The sequence below is a fragment of the Phocoena sinus genome, chromosome 3 (genome assembly GCF_008692025.1).
Source record: "Phocoena sinus isolate mPhoSin1 chromosome 3, mPhoSin1.pri, whole genome shotgun sequence".
NCBI classification, from domain to species: domain Eukaryota; kingdom Metazoa; phylum Chordata; class Mammalia; order Artiodactyla; family Phocoenidae; genus Phocoena; species Phocoena sinus.
The window spans coordinates 130,199,022-130,221,683 of NC_045765.1; the positions used below are offsets into that span (position 1 = coordinate 130,199,022).

Consider the following 22,662-nt stretch of genomic DNA (forward strand, 5'->3'; position numbering starts at 1 on the left):
CATAATTAAAAGCCTCTTTAGTGTTAAAAAAAAAAAAAGAATGGAGAAAGCCTATTATCTCCCTCAGTCTCATTACTAGACTATTATTACTGCAGCCAGAGATCACTGTTAATTCCTATAGTGTTAATTGCCCAACTAAATCCCTAAATGCTTTTTTAATGTGCCACCACTAAAACCTTCTGTTAGAACTCTTGCAGTGATTAAAAAGAAAAACAAACACATAAAATCTATGCAAACTGACTTAAGCAAAAAAAGAAATTTATTGGGACATGTAAATGTTCCAGAAATGGTGCTGGCTTAAGGTATGGCTTGATTCAGGAATTCAAATGATGTCATCAGGTCTCAATTATTTCTTTCTCTTAGCACAGCTCTGCTCTTCTTGTGTTGTCTTCATTCATAAGCTCTCCACCCATAAGATGTCCCCCCCATAACTCCCAGTTTCATGGGTGGTAGAACAAAACTTGTTCCCAGCACTCCCCAAATATCCAAAATATCATTGTCTTTTATGGGCTCTGATTGAGGCACATCCCTGAACCAATATCTGTGGCCAGGATAATGCTGGTGCTGAATGGCTAGTTCTAGGTCACATGTTCTGGCCCTGAGCAGGAATGTAGTCAACCGCCTGTGCTGAAAGTGGAGAGGAGGTGGTCCCTAGAGAATAATCAGGTTAAGGTCACCAGCAGGGTGAGGGGATATTGAGGAACGAAAACTACAGGTTCAACCACCCTTCACTTAGTTCAACTGGATATTTCACAGACTAAATGTTTATCCCTATTAAATACAATGTTATTAGAATCCTTCTGGCAAGTTGTTTGGAATTCTAATTCTATCAGGCAATACATTCCTTGTTTCTCTCAGCTGTATGTACTCTACAGTCTGATGAATGTGCCTTACAGATTTTATTGCACTCAGTAATGAACAGGTTATAAACACATTTATGTATGTTATATGAACATGTTGTATAAGATATAAACAGGCTATAAACACAGCATAACTTGAATCTCAGCATACCTCGAACCTCAGCATACCTCATACCTCAGCATACCTTGTACCACAGCATACCTCAGTACCTCACTTCAGTACTTCTGAAGTGACATCACCAGCATCTATGGATGTGGTCATACAACCAGATACCAGGCCCACCTTTGTGCTTGGGTCTGGACCCTATTTCTTGTGTCCAAAGATATTGTCAGCAATATTCACAAAATGTCTAGACTCCTGGGGGAGTTTCTAATAGAGAGTGAATGTTCTATACAATCTATGGATCTTTTAGCTAGCCATCATCAGAGAGACCTTTTCCTCTACATGTCCCAGATTTCAAATGCTCTCTAAACTTGCACACTATCAGAAAAAAAATGGTAACAGTAGTAGTACCAAAGTATATACAGCATTAACTACACACTATGCCCTGTCCTAAGAGCACATAGGATTAAATATTAATTCATTTACTCCTCACAGCAACCTTATGAGATGCATGGTTGTCATCATCATCATCTCCATTTTAAAGACAAGGAAACTAAGGCCCAGAGAGGGTAACTGGCCCAAGTTTACACAGCTAATTAGTACAAACTAGGAATTGAACCCTAGTGGTGTGGCTCCAGGGTCCTTACACTCACACAGAAGTGGCCTTTGCCTTTCACATCCCTCACTGCTCATTTCCAGCCCTCAGACAAATGTAAAGGTGAGAAGGCTTTAAAAGCAACAGCTACAGTAACAAACCTATCATGGATAAATTAGCGAGCAGCTACTCACTTTACAATGGAGTTTGTTGTTGTAAGTGAATCATTTTTAACGACAAGCTTCTCCTGGGACAGGTCAACTGGTTAAAAAGTCATTGGTGACTTCCCAGAAATACTGGGACTGAGAAACAAAGCCCAACCCTTCCCAACCAAAGGGTTAGGACCACTGCCAAAGATCAATTAGAACTGTAAAGTATCTCTAGCATAATGCCTACACTAGTAGAAAAACGCAATTTTAAAAACTTTTCTTGTACACATATATTTTCCCTGAAACATGGCCATGTGTGGGAGAAATTAAGTAGAGGGGCTTGGCCCAGGACCTCAGAAGGGGTGTTCCTGTAAACAAAGCTTGTCTCCCAGCCCTTCCATTGCTCCCCTGGGGTCACTTGACCCACAGTTCTCTTGTCACCTTTGGTAATACTGTTAGTTGGTTCAATCATGCACAAAGGTATGATACAGGGGCTTCCCTGGTGGCGCAGTGGTTGAGAGTCCGCCTGCCGATGCAGGGGACACGGGTTCGTGCCCCGGTCCGGGAAGATCCCACATGCCGCGGAGCGGCTGGGCCCGTGAGCCATGGCCGCTGAGCCTGCGCGTCTGGAGCCTGTGCTCCGCAGTGGGAGAGGCCACAACAGTGAGAGGCCCGCGTACCGCAAAAAAAAAAAAAAAAAAAAAAGGTATGATACAGGTGGCTACCAAATTCAAAGGACTTGCATACAGCTGTTTCTTCTGGGAACACCGTGTCATGAAACCTCAGATGGTTCAAATGAAGGGCTTCTGTGAAGGGACTACATACAGAGATGAGCAGGGTTGAAAGGACAATGTTTGTTACCACAGGGAGCCCAGTGAGGGCTGGTTCTGGGGAGGAGGAGCCTCCTGGTGGGAGAGAAGCAGCTACTGCTAGACCCTGAACTACGGGAAAGCAGGAGGAAATGCCCCATCTCTCTTCTCCTCACCACTCTCCTACCAGTGCCTCCCATGGACACTGAGGGCCAGGGGGCCTGGGTGATGTGGTCATCAAGGTTAGCCTTCAGGGTTCAGAGCAAGAGGGAAAGGGTAGAGAGTCCAGCTAGAGAACAGAGAATAAGGAGCACAATATCTCCTTCAAAGGTGGGTAAACTGGGCTTCCCTGGTGGCGCAGTGGTTGAGATTCCGCCTGCTGATGCAGGGGACACGGGTTCGTGCCCCAGTCTGGGAAGATCCCACATGCCGTGGAGCGGCTGGGCCCGTGAGCCATGACCGCTGAGCCTGCGCATCCGGAGCCTGTGCTCCACAATGGGAGAGGCCACAACAGTGAGAGACCCACGTACCGCAAAAAAAAAAAAAAAAAAAAAAAAAGTAGGTAAACTGAGTCATTGAAAGGGAAAGTAACATATTTCAGATCAAAAAAGAAACCCAGAACCAAGATAAGGGCTCCACTTCCCAATCTAGTCTCACTGATTTCAAATACTTGGAGAGAATCATTAAATCTCAGAGGACACCTAATCCCTCAGACTCCTTCCCAATACATGGTGATGTTACAGCCCACAGTGGCCCACCTTTCTTCAGAAGTGGTAAGGTGCATGTGATGAGGATGACTCAGCCTTCTGCCTGGATTCACCAGAGAGATTTTCATGAATCACTTGTGTGGGTGACGCTTTGGGTGTTGTTATTCTTTCAGTGAATTCTCTCCACACAGTAAGTTTGTCTCTGTTTGATTCATGAAGGTGATTCATCTGAAGAAGTTGACCTGACCATGGTTTATCAGGCAGCATCTAACGGAGATGTCAATGCTTTGACTGCCGTGATTCGGGAAGACCCTTCCATCCTAGAATGCTGTGACCGTGAAGGTGAGCTATTTATGCATTTTAAATCCTGCAGAATGTTCTGATCTATCATTTTAGAGATGGCCTCCAGAGGTGAACAATGTTAATAAAATTATATTTGACAAACTACTTTGATACTGGAGGGTCAAGGAATATCCTGCCTGTAGCTGTGTGCAGGTTCCTCAGTATTTTATTTAATGAGAGTCATGGACACAAATCTTCAAATTCTTTTACATCACCTCTTCTCATGAAGTTATTTGGTTTGAGTTTGTCTTCAACTTCTTTGTATGAGTGACTAAAGTAGATAGGCCCATTAGTTGAAGTTAGAAAACGGGTATGAAAAGAGGAGGCTATTTTTGGTAGCAGTGGATGTTGGGAAAGTGAGGCTATTAAAGCCAGAGAGCAAGGACTTCTGCTTCTGGGAAGATGGAGTAGAAGTAGTACTTTTTGCTTTATTCCTTCTGCTAAATGCAACCAGAACTCCTGGACATTGTATATAGCATAAACATAAGAACACTCTGGAAGGTGGAGAGACAATGACAGACTAGCTAGTACGATGGGACCCAAGGAATGACATAGTGGTGAGTTTCCTGGGTTTCCTTTTTGCCTCATACTTCCCAGACTTGGAGCTGAAGAAGCTGACAACATAGGAATGCCAGTGGACAGAGGTCAAAAAAGCCCCCAACAAAAGCCTGCTCTCTAGCCAAAGAACAAGAAAGGGGCTGCATAGCAAGAGAGAAAACTTTTAGACAATAATGAGTCTACTCCATCAAACACTACCACCAAAAAAAACAAAAAACAAAAAACTATGACCCCAACCCCACTCATTCCAGCAAAGACCAAGTGTGGATCCTGGGCCTCCACCTTCACACAGTAATGAAGTCTCCATATCCCCACTGCTGAGGCAGTGTCAGAGGAATCCTTCTTGAGAATTAGGACTGTCACCACCACACAGTAGTGAAGAGTCTTCTCCCTTAGATGTCAATGAAGACTAAGTAGGGGACTTAGACTTTTAATCCTACCTGGCAATAATGAAGTGGCACCCCACCCTCACTTACCCTTTGGAGCAGTATCAGAGAAAACCAGCTAAAATAGAGGATTTAAGTAAGATTTAGGCAACTTATAATGCAATACCCCAAGTGTCCAAGTTTTGGTAGAAAATCACTTGACATACCAAGTATCAGTAAGACCTCAAACTGAATGGAAAATGACAATAGATGCCAACACTGAGATGACATGTTAGAATTATCTGGCAAAGATCTTCAAGTAGCCATGAAAAAAATGCTTCAATGAGCAATTACAAATATGCTCGAAACAAATGAAAAATAGAAAGGCTCAGCAAAGAAATACAGATATAAAGAAGAACCAAATGGAAAATTTTAAAACTGAAAAATACAATAATTACAATTAAAATCTCTATGGCTAAGCTCAGTAGCAGAATGAGGAAGCAGAGGAAAGGATCAATGAACTTGAAAATAGAACAATAGAAATGAAACAAATCTGAACAACTGAAAGAAAACAGACTGAATGAAGATGAAGACAAAGAAGAACAAGGAGAAGAAAAAGGGGGAGGAGGAGAAGAGGAAGAAGTGGCAGCCTCAAGGACCTATGGAACTGTAACAAAGGATTTAGCATCGGTTTCTCTATCCTAGTATTTCTAGGAAGTCATTAATGGTTTTTAACCAGTTGACCTGTCCCAAGAGGAGCTTGGGATTCCCTTATCTTGACAATAAAATGTTTTGTAAAGTGTGTGGGTGCTCCCTAATTTATCCATGGTAGTTTTTTGTTCGTTCGTTTTTTAAAGCAGAATTACTTGTACATCTGCCTTGGGGTTAGAAGTTGGGAATGAGAAGAGTCAAAGGTTAAACACCGCTTGTGTGATAAATACAAGAGTCAGACTGATTGCATTCAATCCTGGCTTGTACTAACTGATTATGAATGGAAACAAAGATACAACATATCAAAATTTGTGGCAGATATCTAAAGCAATGCTAAGAGGGAAATTTATGGCACTAAATACATTCATTAGAAAAGAGGAAAAGTATTGGTCAATAATCTAAGTTCTCACCTCAAGAACCTAGAAAAAGTAGAGTAAAACCCAAAGCAAACAGAAGGAAAGAAGTAATAAAGAGAAGAATAGAAATCAATGAAATTGAGAACAGAAAATAGAGAATATCAATGAAACAAGAAACTAATTCTTTGAAAAGATCAATAAAATTGATAAACCTCTAGCAATAATGACAAAAAGAAAACGTAAGAAGACACAAATTATCACTATCAGGAATGACCCTGCAGATAATAAGAAAATACAACAAGCCACTCTGCACACGTAATTTGAGTATTTATTTATTTATTTTTTTAACATCTTTATTGGGGTATAATTGCTTTACAATGGTGTGTTAGTTTCTGCTTTATAACAAAGTGAATCAGCTATACATATACATATGTTCCCATATGTCTTCCCTCTTGCGTCTCCCTCCCTCCCACTCTCCCCATCCCACCCTTCCAGGCTGTCACAAAGCACCGAGCTAATATCCCTGTGCCTTGCGGCTGCTTCCCCCCAGCTATCTACCTTACTACGTTTGTTAGTGTGTATATGTCCATGACTCTCTCTCGCCCTGTCAAAACTCACCCCTCCCCCTCCCCATACCCTCAAGTCCGTTCTCCAGTAGGTCTGCGTCTTTATTCCTATCTTACCCCTAGGTTCTTCATGACATTTTTTTCCCTTAAATTCCATATATATGTGTTAGCATACGGTATTTGTCTTTTTCTTTCTGACTTACTTCACTCTGTATGACAGACTCTAGGTCTATCCATCTCATTACAAATAGCTCAATTTCATTTCTTTTTAAGGCTGAGTAATATTCCATTGTGTATATGTGCCACATCTTCTTTATCCATTCATCCGATGATGGGCGCTTAGGTTGTTTCCATGTCCTGGCTATTGTAAATAGAGCTGCAATGAACATTTTGGTACATGACTCTTTTTGAATTTTGGTTTTCTCAGGGTATATGCCAAGTAGTGGGATTGCTGGGTCATATGGTAATTCTATTTGTAGTTTTTTAAGGAACCTCCATACTGTTCTCCACAGTGGCTGAACCAATTCACATTCCCACCAGCAGTGCAAGAGTGTCCCCTTTTCTCCACACCCTCTCCAGCATTTATTGTTTCTAGATTTTTTGATGATGGCCATTCTGACTGGTGTGAGATGATATCTCATTGTAGTTTTGATTTGCATTTCTCTAATGATTAATGATGTTGAGCATTCTTTCATGTGTTTGTTGGCATTCTGTATATCTTCTTTGGAGAAATGTCTATTTAGGTCTTCTGCCCATTTTTGGATGGGGTTGTTTGTTTTTTTGTTATTGAGCTGCATGAGCTGCTTGTAAATTTTGGAGATTAATCCTTTGTCAGTTGCTTCATTTGCAAATGTTTTCTCCCATTCTGAGGGTTGTCTTTTGGTCTTGGTTATGGTTTCCTTTGCTGTGCAAAAGCTTTGAAGTTTCATTAGGTCCCATTTGTTTATTTTTGTTTTTATTTCCATTACTCTAGGAGGTGGGTCAGAAAGGATCTTGCTGTGATTTATGTCATAGAGTGTTCTTCCTATGTTTTCTTCTAAGAGTTTGATAGTTTCTGGCCTTACATTTAGGTCTTTAATCCATTTTGAGCTTATTTTTGTGTATGGTGTTAGGGAGTGATCTAATCTCATACTTTTACATGTACCTGTCCAGTTTTCCCAGCACCATTTATTGAAGAGGCTGTCCTTTCTCCACTGTACATTCCTGCCTCCTTTATCAAAGATAAGGTGTCCATATGTGCGTGGGTTTATCTCTGGGCTTTCTATCCTGTTCCACTGGTCTATCTTTCTGTTTTTGTGCCAGTACCATACTGTCTTGATTACTGTTGCTTTGTAATATAGTCTGAAGTCAGGGAGCCTTATTCCTCCAGCTCCTTTTTTCGTTCTCAAGATTGCTTTGGCTATTCGGGGTCTTTTGTGTTTCCATACAAATTGCGAAATTTTTTGTTCTAGTTCTGTGAAAAATGCCAGTGGTAGTTTGATAGGGATTGCATTGAATCTGTAGATTGCTTTGGGTAGTAGAGTCATTTTCACAATGTTGATTCTTCCCATCCAAGAACATGGTATATCTCTCCATCTATTTGTATCATCTTTAATTTCTTTCATCAGTGTCTTATAATTTTCTGCATACAGGTCTTTCGTATCCTTAGGTAGGTTTATTCCTAGATATTTTATTCTTTTTGTTGCAATGGTAAATGGGAGTGTTTTCTTGATTTCACTTTCAGATTTTTCATCATTAGTATATAGGAATGCCAGAGATTTCTGTGCATTAATTTTGTATCCTGCTACTTTACCAAATTCATTGATTAGCTCTAGTAGTTTTCTGGTAGCATCTTTAGGATTCTCTATGTATAGTATCATGTCATCTGCAAACAGTGACAGCTTTACTTCTTCTTTTCCGATTTGGATTCCTTTTATTTCCTTTTCTTCTCTGATTGCTGTGGCTAAAACTTCCAAAACTATGTTGAATAAGAGTGGTGAGAGTGGGCAACCTTGTCTTGTTCCTGATCTTAGTGGAAATGCTTTCAGTTTTTCACCATTGAGGATGATGTTTGCTGTGGGCTTGTCATATATGGCTTTTATTATGTTTAGGAAAGTTCCCTCTATGCCTACTTTCTGGAGGGTTTTTATCATAAATGGGTGTTGAATTTTGTCGAAAGCTTTCTCTGCATCTATTGAGATGATCATATGGTTTTTCTCCTTCAATTTGTTAATATGGTTTATCACATTGATAGATTGGCGTATATTGAAGAATCCTTGCATTCCTGGAATAAACCCCACTTGATCATGGTGTATGATCCTTTTAATGTGCTGTTGGATTCTGTTTGCTAGTATTTTGTTGAGGACTTTTGCATCTATGTTCATCAGTGATATTGGCCTGTAGTTTTCTTTCTTTGTGACATCCTTGTCTGGTTTTGGTATCAAGGTGATGGTGGCTTCGTAGAAGGAATTTGGGAGTGTTCCTCCCTCTGCTATATTTTGGAAGAGTTTGAGAAGGATAGGTGTTAGCTCTTCTCTAAACGTTTGATAGAATTCACCTGTGAAGCCATCTGGTCCTGGGCTTTTGTTTGTTGGAAGGTTTTTAATCACAGTTTCAATTTCAGTGCTTGTGATTGGTCTGTTCATATTTTCTATTTCTTCCTGATTCAGTCTTGGCAGGTTGTGCATTTCTAAGAATTTGTCCATTTCTTCCAGATTGTCCATTTTATTGGCATAGAGTTGCTTGTAGTAATCTCTCATGATTTTTTTTATTTCTGCAGTGTCAGTTGTTACTTCTCCTTTTTCATTTCTAATTCTATTGATTTGAGTCTTCTCCCTTTTTTTCTTGATGAGTCTGGCTAGTGGTTTATCTATTTTGTTTATCTTCTCAAAGAACCAGCTTTTAGTTTTATTGATCTTTGCTATTGTTTCCTTCATTTCTTTTTCATTTATTTCTGATCTGATTTTTATGATTTCTTTCCTTCTGCTAGCTTTGGGGCTTTTTTGTTCTTCTTTCTCTAATTGCTTGAGGTGCAAGGTTAGGTTGTTTATTCGAGATGTTTCCTGCTTCTTAAGGTGGGCTTGTATTGCTATAAACTTCCCCCTTAGAACTGCTTTTGCTGCATCCCATAGGTTTTGGGTCGTTGTGTCTCCATTGTCATTTGTTTCTAGGTATTTTTTTATTTCCTCTTTGATTTCTTCAGTGATCACTTCATTATTAAGTAGTGTATTGTTTAGCCTCCATGTGTTTGTATTTTTTACAGATCTTTTCCTGTAATTGATATCTAGTCTCATGGCGTTGTGGTCGGAAAAGATACTTGATACAATTTCAGTTTTCTTAAATTTACCAAGGCTTGATTTGTGACCCAAGATATGATCTATCCTGGAGAATGTTCCATGAGCACTTGAGAAAAATGTGTATTCTGTTGTTTTTGGATGGAGTGTCCTATAAATATCAATTAAGTCCATCTTGTTTAATGTATCATTTAAAGCTTGTGTTTCCTTATTTATTTTCATTTTGGATGATCTGTCCATGGGTGAAAGTGGGGTGTTAAAGTCCCCTACTATGAATGTGTTACTGTTGATCTCCCCTTTTATGGTTGTTAGTATTTGCCTTATGTATTGAGGTGCTCCTATGTTGGGTGCATAAATATTTACAATTGTTATATCTTCTTCTTGGATCGATCCCTTGATCATTATGTAGTGTCCTTCTTTGTCCCTTTTAATAGTCCTTATTTTAAAGTCTATTTTGTCTGATATGAGAATTGCTACTCCAGCTTTCTTTTGGTTTCCATTTGCATGGAATATCTTTTTCCATCCCCTTACTTTCAGTCTGTATGTGTCTCTAGTTCTGAAGTGGGTCTCTTGTAGACAGCATATATAAGGGTCTTGTTTTTGTATCCATTCAGCCAATCTGTGTCTTTTGGTGGGAGCATTTAGTCCATTTACATTTAAGGTAATTATCGATATGTATGTTCCTATTTCCATTTTATATATTGTTTTGGGTTCGCTACTATAGGTCATTTCCTTCTCTTGTGTTTCGTGTCTAGAGAAGTTCCTTTAGCATTTGTTGTAAAGCTGGTTTGGTGGTGCTGAACTCTCTCAGCTTTTGCTTGTCTGTAAAGGTTTTAATTTCTCCATCAAATGTGAATGAGATCCTTGCTGGGTAGAGTAGTCTTGGTTGCAGGCTATTCTCCTTCATCACTTTCAGTATGTCCTGCCACTCCCTTCTGGCTTGTAGGGTTTCTGCTGAGAGATCAGCTGTTAACCTTATGGGGATTCCCTTGTGTGTTATTTGTTGTTTTTCCCTTGCTGCTTTTAATATGCTTTCTTTGTATTTAATTTTTGACAGTTTGATTAATATGTGTCTTGGCGTGTTTCTCCTTGTATTTATCCTGTATGGGACCCTCTGTGCTTCCTGGACTTGATTAACTATTTCCTTTCCCATATTAGGGAAGTTTTCAACTATAATCTCTTTAAATATTTTCTCAGTCCCTTTCTTTCTTTCTTCTTCTTCTGGAACCCCTATAATTCGAATGTTGGTGCGTTTCATGTTGTCCCAGAGGTCTCTGAGACTGTCCTCAGTTCTTTTCATTCTTTTTTCTTTATTCTGCTCTGCAGTAGTTATTTCCACTACTTTATCTTCCAGGTCACTTATCCGTTCTTCTGCCTCAGTTATTCTGCTATTGATCCTATCTAGAGTGATTTTAATTTCATTTATTGCATTGTTCATCATTGCTTGTTTCGTCTTTAGTTCTTGTAGGTCCTTGTTAACTGTTTCTTGCATTTTGTCCATTCTACTTCCAAGATTTCGGATCATCCTTACTATCATTATTCTGAATTCTTTTTCAGGTAGATTGCCTATTTCCTCTTCACTTGTTAGGTCTGGTGGGTTTTTATCTTGCTCCTTCATCTGCTGTGTGTTTTTCTGTCTTCTCATTTTGCTTATCTTACTGTGTTTGGGGTCTCCTTTTTGCAGGCTGCACTTTCGTAGTTCCCGTTGTTTTTGATGTCTGTCTCCAGTGGCTAAGGTTGTTTCAGTGGGTTGTGTAGGCTTCCTGGTGGAGGGGACTAGTGCCTGTGTTGTGCTGGATGAGGCTGGATCTTGTCTCTCTAGTGGGCAGGTTCACGTCTGGTGGTGTGTTTTGGGGTGTCTGTGGCCTTATTATGATTTTAGGCAGCCTCTCTGCTAATGGGTGGGGTTGTGTTCCTGTTTTGCTAGTTGTTTGGCATAGGTTGTCCAGCACTGTGGCTTGCTGGTCGTTGAGTGAAGCTGGGTGCTGGTGTTAAGATGGAGGTCTCTGGGATATTTCCACCGTTTAATATTATGTGGAGCTGGGAGGTCTCTTGTTGACCAGTGTCCTGAAGTTGGCTCTCCTACCTCAGAGGCAGAGCCCTGACTCCTGGCTGGAGCACCAAGAGCCTTTCATCCACACAGCTCAGAATAAAAGGGAGAAAAAGTAGGGAGAATTAATAGAAGTATGAGTAAAGAAAGAAGGAAAGGAGGAAAGGAAGGAAGGAAGAAAGAAGCAAAGAAGGAAAGAAAGGAGGGAGGGAGGGAGGGAGGAAGGAAGGAAGGAGGGAAAGAAGGAAAAAAGACAGAAAGAAAGATGATACAGTAAAAATAAAATAAAGTATAATATAGTTATTGAATTAAAAAATATTTAGAAAAAAAAAAAAAAGGGACGGATAGAACCTTAGGACAAATGTTGGAAGCAAAGCTATACAGAGAAAATCTTACACAGAAGCATACACATACACCTTCACAAAAAGAGGTAAAGGGGGAAAAATCATAAATCCTGAGACCACCTCCTCAATTTGGGGTGATTCGTTGTCTAAAGGAGGGAAGGAAGGAAGGAAGGAAAGAAAGAAAGAACGAAGGTAAAGTATAATAAAGTTATTACAATTAAACTTAATTATTAAGAAAAAGAATTTTTTAAAAAAAGTCATGGACGGATAGAGCCCTAGGACAAATGGTGGAAGCAAGAGTATACAGACAGGATCTCACACAGAAGCATACACGTACACATTCACAAAAAGAGGAAAAGGGAAAAAAATCATAGATCTCGCTCCTAAATTCCACCTCTTCAATTTGGGATCATTCCTTGTCTATTCAGGTATTCCACAGATGCAGGGTATATCAAGTTGATTGTGGAGCTTTAATCCGCTGCTTCTGTAGCTGCTGGGAGAGATTTCCCTTTCTCTTCTTTGTTCTCACAGCTCACAGGAGCTCAGCTTTGGATTTGGCCCTGCCTCTGCGTGTAGGTCGCTGGAGGGCGTCTGTTTTTTCGCTCAGACAGGACGGGGTTAAAGGAGCCGCTGATTCGGGGGCTCCGGCTCACTCAGGCCGGGGGTTGGGGGATGGGGGAAGGAGGGGCACTACGTGCGGGGCGGGCCTGCGGCTGCAGAGGCGGCGTGACGTTGCGGCAGAGGCCGGCGTGACGCTGCACCAGCCTGAGACCCGCCGTGCGTACTCCCGGGGAAGTTGTCCCTGGATCCCGGGAACCTGGCAGTGGCGGGCTGCACAGGCTCCGCGGAAGAGGGGTGTGGAGAGTGACCTGTGCTCGCACACAGGCCCCTTGGTGGCGGCAGCAGCAGCCTTAGCGTCTCCCGCCCGTCTCTGGGCTCCGCGGTTTTAGCCGCGGCTCGCGCCCGTCTCTGGGGTTTGCGCTTTCAGCCGCGGCTCGCGCCCGTCTCGGGGGCTCGCGCCCTCAGCCGCGGCTCGCGCCCGTCTCTGGGGTTCGCGCTTTTAGCCGCGGCTCGCGCCCGTCTCTGGAGTTCCTTTAAGCAGCGCTCTTAAACCCCTCTCCTCGCGCACCAGGAAACAAAGAGGGAAGAAAAAGTCTCTTGCCTCTTCGGCCGGTGCAGGCTTTTCCCCGAACTCCCTCCCGGCTAGTCGTGGTGCACTAACCCCTTCAGGCTATGTTCAAGCCGCCAACCCCAGTCCTCTCCCTGAGCTCCGTCCAAAACCAAAACCCGAGCCTCAGCTCGCAGCCCCGCCCGCCCCGGCGGGTGAGCAGACAAGCCTCTCGGGTTGGTGAGTGCCGGTCGGCACCGATCGTCTGTGCAGGAATCTCCCCGCTTTGCCCTCCGCACCCGTCGCTGTGCACTACTCCGCGGTCCCGAAACTCCCCCCTCTGCCTCCCGCAGTCTCCGCCCGCGGAGGGGCTTCCTAGTGTGTGGAAACTTTTCCTCCTTCACAGCTCCCTCCCACTGGTGCAGGTGCCGTCCTTATTCTTTTGTCTCTGTTTTTTCTTTTGCCCTACCCAGTTACGTGGGGAGTTTCTTGCCTTTTGGGAGGTCTGAGGTCTTCTGCCAGCCTTCAGTAGGAGTTCTGTAGGAGTTGTTCCACGTGTGGATGTATTTCTGGTGTATCCGTGGGGAGGAAGGCGACCTCCGCGTCTTACTCTTCCGCCATCTTCAAGGTCCCCCCAATTTGAGTATTTAGATGAAATGGATCAATTCCTCAAAAAAGATAAACTACCACAGTTCATCCAATAGGAAACATTATTTGAATAGTCCTATAACTATTAAGGAACTTAAATTCATAATTTTAAAATTCCCAGAAACAGACATCATCAGGCCTAGATGATTCCACTGGAAACTTCTACAAACTTTTAAATAAAATTCATATCAACTCTGCATAATCTCTTCCAGAAAAGATACGAGGAGGAAACTTTTCCTGGTTATGATTATGAAGCTAGTATTACTCTGATATCAAAATGTGACAAAGATGATACAAAAACTAAACCTACAGACCAATACTCCACATGAATACGGATACAGACATCCTTAGCAAATATCAGCGAATAGAATTCAGTAATATATAAAACTAATTATATACCATGACCAAGTGTGATTTGTTCTAGGAACGTAAGTCTATTTCAGTACTTGAAACTCAATCTGTGTAATCCATCATATTGACCAGCTACAGAAGAAAAATCACATGATCATATCAGTGGATGCAGAAAAAGCATCTGACAAAACTTAGCACACATTCATGATTAAAAACTCTCAGAAAATAGGGATAGAGGGGAACTTCCTCAATTTGATAAAGCGTATCTACAAAAAAACTCTAGAGCTAACATTTTACTTACTGGTGAAAGACTGAATGCTTTGCCCCTAAGATGGGCAACAAAGCAAAAATGCCCTCTCTCCCTCATATTCAGCATAGTACTTAGCCAGTGCAAAAAGGCAAGAAAAGGAAATAAAAAATGAAAAGCATACATATTGAAAAAGAAAAATAAAATGGTTCGTTTTTTGCACAGCTTGATTGTCTACATAGAATATCCTAAGGAACCTACCAAAAACTCCTGCAACTAGTGAGTTGAGCAAGGTCACAGGACACAAGATCAATACACAAAAACAAATTTATTTCTATATATTAGAAATGAACACATGGACACCAAAATTAAAATCACAATACCAAGTAAAATCACTCAATAAAGAATATTTAGGTGTGAATAAAACAAAATACATGCAAGACTTCTATACTGTAAACTATAAAATGCTGATGAAAGAAATCAAAGATCTAAATAAATGGAGAGACATACCATGTTCACGGATTAGAATATTCAATATAGTAAACATGCAATGCTTCCCAAATTCTTATACAGGTTTAATGCAATTTCTATCAGACTCCAGCAAGATTTTTTTTGTGTGTGGATATAGACAAGATTATCTAAAATTTATATAGAAAGCAAAGAAACTAAGATAGTTAAAACAATTTTGAAAAAGAAGAATAAAGTGGAGGCTTCCCTGGTGGCGCAGTGGTTGAGAGTCTGCCTGCTGATGCAGGGGACACAGGTTCGTGCCCCAGTCCGGGAAGATCCCACGTGCCACGGAGCGGCTAGGCCTGTGAGCCATGGCTGCTGAGCCTGCGCGTCCAGAGCCTGTGCTCCGCAACGGGAGAGGCCACAACAGTGAGAGGCCCGTGTACCGCAAAAAAAAAAAAAGAATAAAGTGGGAGAGAATCAGTCTACCCAATTCCAAGGCTTACTATATAGCTACAGAAATCAAGACTATGTAGTATGGGCTGACGGATAGACACATAGATCAGTGGGAAAGAACAGAGAACTCAGACTCACACAAATATGCTCAACTGATATTTGACAAAGGTGCAAATGTAATTTAGTGGAAGAAAGCCTCTTCAACAAATGGTGCTGGAGCAATTCAACACCCATAAGCAAAATATAAATAAATAAAGAGGAAAGGAGGGAAGGAGAGAGGGAGGGAAGAAGGAAGGAAGGAAGGAAAGGGAAGCAAGGAAGGGAGGGAGGGAGCGAGGGAGGAAGGAAGGGGGAGGGAGGGAGGGAAATAAGGGAAAAGAGGGAGAGGGAAAGGGAAAGAGAGAAGAGAAGAAAGAGAAGGGGAGAGAGAGAGAAAAATTTTGCCACTATTTAAGACAGAGCACTTCATTACCCAGTACAGACGCCTGGAAGAATATTAGAAGGCAGAAATTTGGAGAGAAACTGGTTTGCTGGCTGCAATCTTTCAATAAGAACAGTAGTCCTGGAATTTATCCATTCTCAGGGATCACTGAGGTCATAGTTTGCAGTTCACCTGGAGAAGAATTATAACCTCTACATGAATCTCCAATCAAAAGACATCTAAACAAGTCTCAGCTGGGAAAGGGATATGTCTTACATTGGTTTCTTCACCTGAAGGAGTGTGAAGCACCTACCTGGATTCTGCCTCAGCAGTATGGCTTGTTCCAACAGCCCTGCGAAGTTAATCAGAATGTGTAATTTCATCTCTGTTTTTATTCAGGAAGAAAACACACGAAAACCAAATGTGGCCTATATTGATTCCAAAAACAGAAAAGTATTTCAGTAAAAGTGGCCACTTTTAGCAAGAATTTGTACAACCCAAGGCTAGGCTACCATCACTGCCCTATATCACTTACCACCTCCAATAAATGTGTGCTGCACCTGTCTGCCTGGCTGGCATTGCTTTCCAAAGGTACTTCCAGATTCTGCATTGTTCAAGTCAGGATAAACCTGCCTGTTATGTCCCAAATTATGCTGATTCCCAAGGTAGTAATAAGCAAATTTTATCATCTGCACAAAATGTTTTAATCAACCAATTACAGCAAAATTACAAAAGATTTAATAGGGTGTGAAAAATACATAGTTTTATAAATGTAGCAACAATCATCATCTCTCTTCAGGTCAGCAGCTGAGTTTGTGTTGAGGGTAGTTCATCTGCAAAGAGCATAATAAATGAACAGGAAAATAAAGTCTACTCATAAATTTCACAAGTCAAACATTTTTTTTCATAACATGTTATATTTTATTTTTTTAACATCTTTATTGGAGTATAATTGCTTTACAGTGGTGTGTTACTTTCTGCTGTATAACAAAGTGAATCAGCTATACATATACATATATCCCCATATCCCCTCCCTCTTCCGTCTCCCTCCCACCCTCCCTATTCCACCCCTCTAGGTGGTCACAAAGCACCGAGCTGATCTCCCCGTGCTATGCGGCTGCTTCCCACTAGCTATCTATTTTACATTTGGTAGTGTATATATGTCCATGCCACTGTCTCACTTCGTCCCAGCTTACGCTTCCCCCTCCCCATGTCCTCAAGTCCATTCTCTACGTCTGTGTCTTTATTCCTGTCCTGGCCCTAGGTTCATCAGACCCTTTTTTTTAGTTTCCATATATATGTGTTAGCATATGGTATTTGTTTTTCTCTTTCTGACTTACTTCACTCTGTATGACAGACTCTAGGTCCATCCACCTCACTACAAATAACTCAATTTCATTTCTTTTCATGGCTGAGTAATATTCCATTGTATATATGTGCCACATCTTCTTTATCCATTCAACTGTCGATGGACACTTATTGCTTCCATGACCTGGCTATTGTAAATAGAGCTGCAGTGAACATTGTGGTACATGACTCTTTTTGAATTATAGTTTTCTCAGGGTATATGCCCAGTAGTGGGATTGCTGGGTCATATGGTAGTTCTATTTTTAGTTTTTTAAGAACCTCCATGCTGTTCTCCATAGTGGCTGTATCAATTTACATTCCCACCAACAGTGCAAAAGGGTTCCCTTCTCTCCACACCCTCTCCAGCAGTTATTGTTTGTAAATTTTTTGATGACAGCCATTCTGACTGGTATGAGGTGATACCTCATTGTAGTTTTGATTTGCATTTCTCTAATGATTAGTGATGTTGAGCATCCTTTTATGTGTTTGTTGGCAATCTGTATATCTTCTTTGGAGAAATGTCTATTTAGGTCTTCTACCTATTTTTGGATTGGGTTGTTTGTTTTTTTGATATTGAGCTGCATGAGCTGCTTGTGTATTTTGGAGATAAATCTTTTGTCAGTTGCTTTGTTTACAAATATTTTCTCCCATTCTGAGGGTTGTCTTTTCATCTTGTTTATGCTTTCCTTTGCTGTGCAAAAGCTTTTAAGTTTCATTAGGTCCCATTTGTTTATTTTTGTTTTTATTTCCATTACTCTAGGAGTTGGGTCAAAAAGGATCTTGCTGTGATTTATGTCAAAGAGTGTTCTTCCTGTGTTTTCCTCTAAGAGTTTGATAGTGCCTGGCCTTACATTTAGGTCTTTAATCCATTTTGAGTTTATTTTTGTGTATGGTGTTAGGAAGTGTCCTAATTTCATTCTTTTACATGTAGATGTCCAGTTTTCCCAGCATCACTTATTGAAGAGGCTGTCTTTTCTCCATTGTATATTCTTGCCTCTTTTATCAAAGATAAGGTGACCATATGTGTGTGGGTTTATCTCTGGACTTTCTATCCTGTTCCATTGATCTATAGTTCTGTTTTTGTGCCAGTACCATGCTGTCTTGATTACTGTAGCTTTGTAGTATAGTCTGAAGTCACAAGTCAAACATTCTTAAAGCTGTTGAAATGTCTCATTCTAGGATGTACACCCTTAATGCATGCGGTTTCTGGACGTCAAGTGGACACAGTGAAGCTGCTGTTGAAGATGGGAGCCAATATTAACATGCAGGATGCTTATGGCCGCACAAGTCTATGCCTGGCAACCTATCTGGTACCAACTGTGTCTGTGGTGGCTGTCAAAGAGTGGGGTGGACTAAATGTGTTGTTATGGGGCCCCACTTGCAGAAGAGTGTTCTTAGATTTGTGCAGCTGGCCAACAGAAATAGAACTTAAAAGTTTTGCTTTAATAATGTCCAACATTTATATAATGACTTAGAGTTGGTTTCATGGATTGAAGTCATTTTGGATCTTCCTAACAATCCTCTAAGTTAGAGGTGATATTGCCATGAGAGAAATATTCTTTTCCATCTTAATTGCATCAGAATTTCCCTTGGGGCATTTCTCAGCACACTTGGTACTCCTAAGAATGCCCTCTGTTAATACCCTCAGTGGGTGGTAACACTTGAAGCTGCAGTTAACCTCTTTGGGGTAGGATTAGTTGAGTGGAAGCTGAAGGATGAGCAAAGTAGAGAACAATGAGAACTGGGAAGAGTGGTGGGTAGGGAGTAGGGGAGAAATACCAGTCTCTTAAGGACAACACCAAGCATAGGATTCAACCCACAATCAGTGCCTAACTTAAAAATTACACAGAGCCAGTCCTCAACACGAGATTTCAGTCTGGCATTTCCCAATATTAGCACAAGCTTGGTAAAGCCTTACTGAAAATCTTCAAACCTCTATCCTCTCAAATCTTCCCTGTAATCCTTTCGGGAGACTCCAGGGCTGTCTTGAGTCCAAGTCAAACAAGTCCTCCTTGTTGCCACACGAAGGTCATCATTCTCCCTCCTCTCCAACGTGGCTCCTGCAAATCTTCATCACAACCACTGTTGCTGCCGATGCAGCTTCTTGCATTTGCTGTTGCTGCCCATTGACAGTGGTGGATTCACCCACGGTGTCCTGAAGCTGCCCTGGACAAGTAGAACACTTCCCTTCCCCAAACACCACACCTTCCTGCTTGCAATAAAGTGTTGCCCAGTCCTCACAGAGATTTTCTTTAGACACTACTCTTTCATTTCTTATTTGCATGCCCTCTTTCTCTAGGACTCACACATGAAACTGGGAAGAATTTTTCAAAGTGTTGGGGTGCTTGTTTCAAATGTGGGTTCCTGGATTACACCCTAGACCTCCTGAGTCAGACACTCTGGGAGCAGGACAGGGGTTATGGGTGGAGAGAGAAGTACCTGCACGTTAAACAATTCTCCCCAACAATTTTTATGCCCATTCAAGTTTGAAACACACTGATCTGTGAGTACTAGGTGAAGTCCAGTGTCTCAGACAGACTTATGATGGCCTTTGCAGTCCTCCTCCCTTCTGGCACCTGCCCTAATAACTGCTCTTGCTGTAGGGATTTTTGGTGTCTGAGATGAGGAAAAGAGAAAATTTGGATCAGGGAATGGAGGAAGGGAATAGAGATGGTTTCTAAATTTAACTGCCGCTAGCATACAGAACAGAGTGAAACCAAGCTACACTTCTTTCAAAATTCTAAAATTCAAAATTTCAAATTTCTTGGGCTAGGTAGCACTTAAGGGACTGGGAAGAAGTTCTCCTCTAGATCACAGTGAACAGTGAGCCTAGCGAGGTGCCACTGTTGCATACAACTCTTTCTAGGAACACATTCTAAGGAGCTGCATAGGGAAGTACGCCGGCATGACAGCATGGGCATTACCCTCTTACTGTTGACCCCACCTCTGTCTGGCAGCCCAAAGCAGGGCACCTCACTGGCTCTCCTGAGGATCCCTGGGAAGGTGAGAGTAGGTGGTATCTTAGTGATTACACAGTGAAGCCCACCAATCCCTCTGGCAATGTTTGTATTCAAGTATTAAAGAGGAACTAGGCAAAGGGAGCACTCAGAAACTGTCTCAGTCACAGCTTCAAGCTCAGTATACAAATAAACTTACCATAGCTGTGTGATCCTTGGCAAATTTCTTCACCTCCTTATGCCTCTTTCCTCATTTGTAAAATGTAGTAAAAATAATACCCTAAGTTTATCACTGTTGAAGGAGAACCACATGCAGAATCACCCAGAACATAGTAGGTCCAAAACATATTTGTTGGTTCTGAATAGTGACCATGGGTTTCAGATGAAGTCAATGGTTTTCTGATTTCTTTTCTGAAGAAAAGAAAGAAAACCACATACACCCATAGTTCCAGGAAATGTTGCAAAATGATAAAAATGTTTCAAACCCTTCTGCATCAGAAGATTTGTTTTTCAAAAACTCTAAAACTTTGGCCACTCAAAAATTTGGCAACTCTGATATTTGTCCAGCATGCCTTTCTTTTGGGTCTCCTGGCCATATTTTTCCCTTTTAATCAGAAAACTTGATGATGGGCATTAGGAACTAAAACCAGATTTAATACATTAGTAAACTATGAAAATTATTTGCTTCTACTTAAGACAGATATTATTGGTCAGTTCTACAAAGCCATATTCAATTTTAGACCCTATGAATTTTAATGTGCTTTTGTAGAAAGATTTTCTTTGCAGACTTTTCAGAACCGAAAGGTCTTTTCTGATGATTATCTTTTTTTCTCCTCCATGCATTTAGTAACATTTTTATTGCTTCCAGTACTGCATGGGAAAATCTTCAGTAATCTTTCTCTTGTTACTGGGTAATCTTGAGGCTTAACTATACAGGAATGGAAGAAGGCAGGAAAAAATAGAGTTTTATTATATTATTCTTCATAATAATAATTTCAGTTACTCATAGTTATTATTATACTCATATACTTCATATAAGTATACTTATATACTTCATTTACTTATAAGTTTACTTTTAATTAGGTGAGTAACCCAAATGATTCTGGATGAATGTAGGAGGTGTTCTCCTTGGCATGTGAGCCAAACTCAGTTATCAGCAGGGTTGGGTCAGTTACTTAAAGTATTAACAAACAGAAAGGGAGGACTAGCCTGTGGTTATATTTTCCCTTTGAAATAGGAGAGACAGTGGAGAAATGACCCAGCTGTAAGTGCTAATCAAGGACGGACAAGCATCAGATGTGGCAATATCAGGTCTCAATCTGGTGAATTAGTAGACAACAGGGAGTTCAAAGGAAGTTTCTTGGGGAATTCATAGGGGGATAAAACACAACAATGGGGAGCCCTTAGAGGGTGCTGGTGATAGCCCCATATTCAGCAGCAGAGAGATCAGTCAACAGGGTGGCAGGGTCCCAGCCATTGGAGTAGGGCTTAGTTTAGAATTCCAGGCATCAGGAAGGGGACTGACTAGAATAAGCAAGATATTATCTTTGTGATTACTAGAAAAAGAACTTGGAAAAGAGGACGAAGGACCATTTATCAGATATAGATGAATTGAGGCATCGAGTGGAGGCTGTGACTCAAGAATGACATAGGAGCCCAGTTTTGGAATTGGACAATGACATCCAGGTCAGACCATTGACGAGCATGATTTGGAGCTAAGCCCATAGAATGAGGGTCTAGAGCTGATTAATCACCCCCATCACATTGCCACATTTGGCTCTAGGAACTGGGTATAAAAGTGGAATGCCAGCAAGTGGCCCTAGAAATGGGGAGGCAGACGCAGAAGAGTCTAGGACTCAGTCTGCATCTTACAGGGTAAAGGTCTCAGAAGACTCAGGAATCCACACCTCAAGACCTTCAGCCCTCTGTTGTCTAAATGGGAGTTATGGTCCTTAACCAACCACTTTAGGTCCAGTAGAACATGTTTTTAGCCAAACCAAAGAAGAAAGGGAAAGAAAACTGGAGAAAGTTTGTTGGACTCTGTTACTATGTTATGCGAGATTGTGTTATATAACGATGCTCTTGCTTTTCCAGGGTTGGCTGGAAGGCTGTGTGAGTCTACTAAGAAATGGTGCCAAGCACAATATCCCTGATAAAAATGGCCGTCTGCCACTGCACGCTGCCACCGCTGAGCCCGATGTGAGGTACGTAGCCAGGTTCACACGACGCTCAAGTTGGGAGGCACCCAACTTGGATTAGAAGGTCACCTAATCCAATCCATGTGGCAAATAAAAACAAAATCCATCCATTTTTTTGGTATTTGCAGCAGACAGGACCCCATCTCAGTGAATCAAAATATCCTGGAACAATCTCAACTCTAGTCTCAATCCCAATTTTACTTCGATAAAACCCTTTTCTCCTAGTCTCTGATTTAAGAAGAAATGCTGTTTGTCATCATCTGAATTTCTTATATTCATTCATTCATTTAATCAGGCAATTATTAACTCAATAACTATTTATTGAGTGCTTATTATGGACCAACCACCGCTCTAGGCCCTAGAGTTCCCCAGTGGGCAAGCCAGTGTCTCTGACCTCACAGAGCTTACGTTCTAGTGCAGGAGTTAAGTGGCACACTAGTAAACAAATAAATAGGATAATTTCAAATAGTGACGAGTGTTGTGATGGAAACCAAACAGGGTAAGGGAAGGTTAATGTATGAACCCAGAGTCATGCCAACATTTATGGGCTGGAAGGAGGCAAAGACCCAGCAAAGGAGACTGAGACAGGGGGACCAGTGGGTGAGAAGGAAAACCAGAAGTGTGTGCTGCTGGAGACCATGCAAAGAAAGCCCTCAAATAGTTGGATGATTGAGGTCACCTTTTTGTAAGAC

The 22,662-nt window shown here is 41.3% G+C and overlaps 1 protein-coding gene across 1 annotated transcript in view; it reads left to right on the forward strand.

The window, feature by feature from the left end:
* ANKRD55 (ankyrin repeat domain 55) overlaps positions 1–22,662 on the forward strand; it is a 457,064-nt gene that overhangs the window by 373,422 nt on the left and 60,980 nt on the right. Inside the window, exons 4-6 of the mRNA XM_032628850.1 lie at positions 3,443–3,565; positions 17,995–18,125; positions 21,867–21,976. Coding sequence (XP_032484741.1) covers positions 3,443–3,565; positions 17,995–18,125; positions 21,867–21,976 — 364 coding nt within the window. The remainder of the gene's footprint in view (positions 1–3,442; positions 3,566–17,994; positions 18,126–21,866; positions 21,977–22,662) is intronic.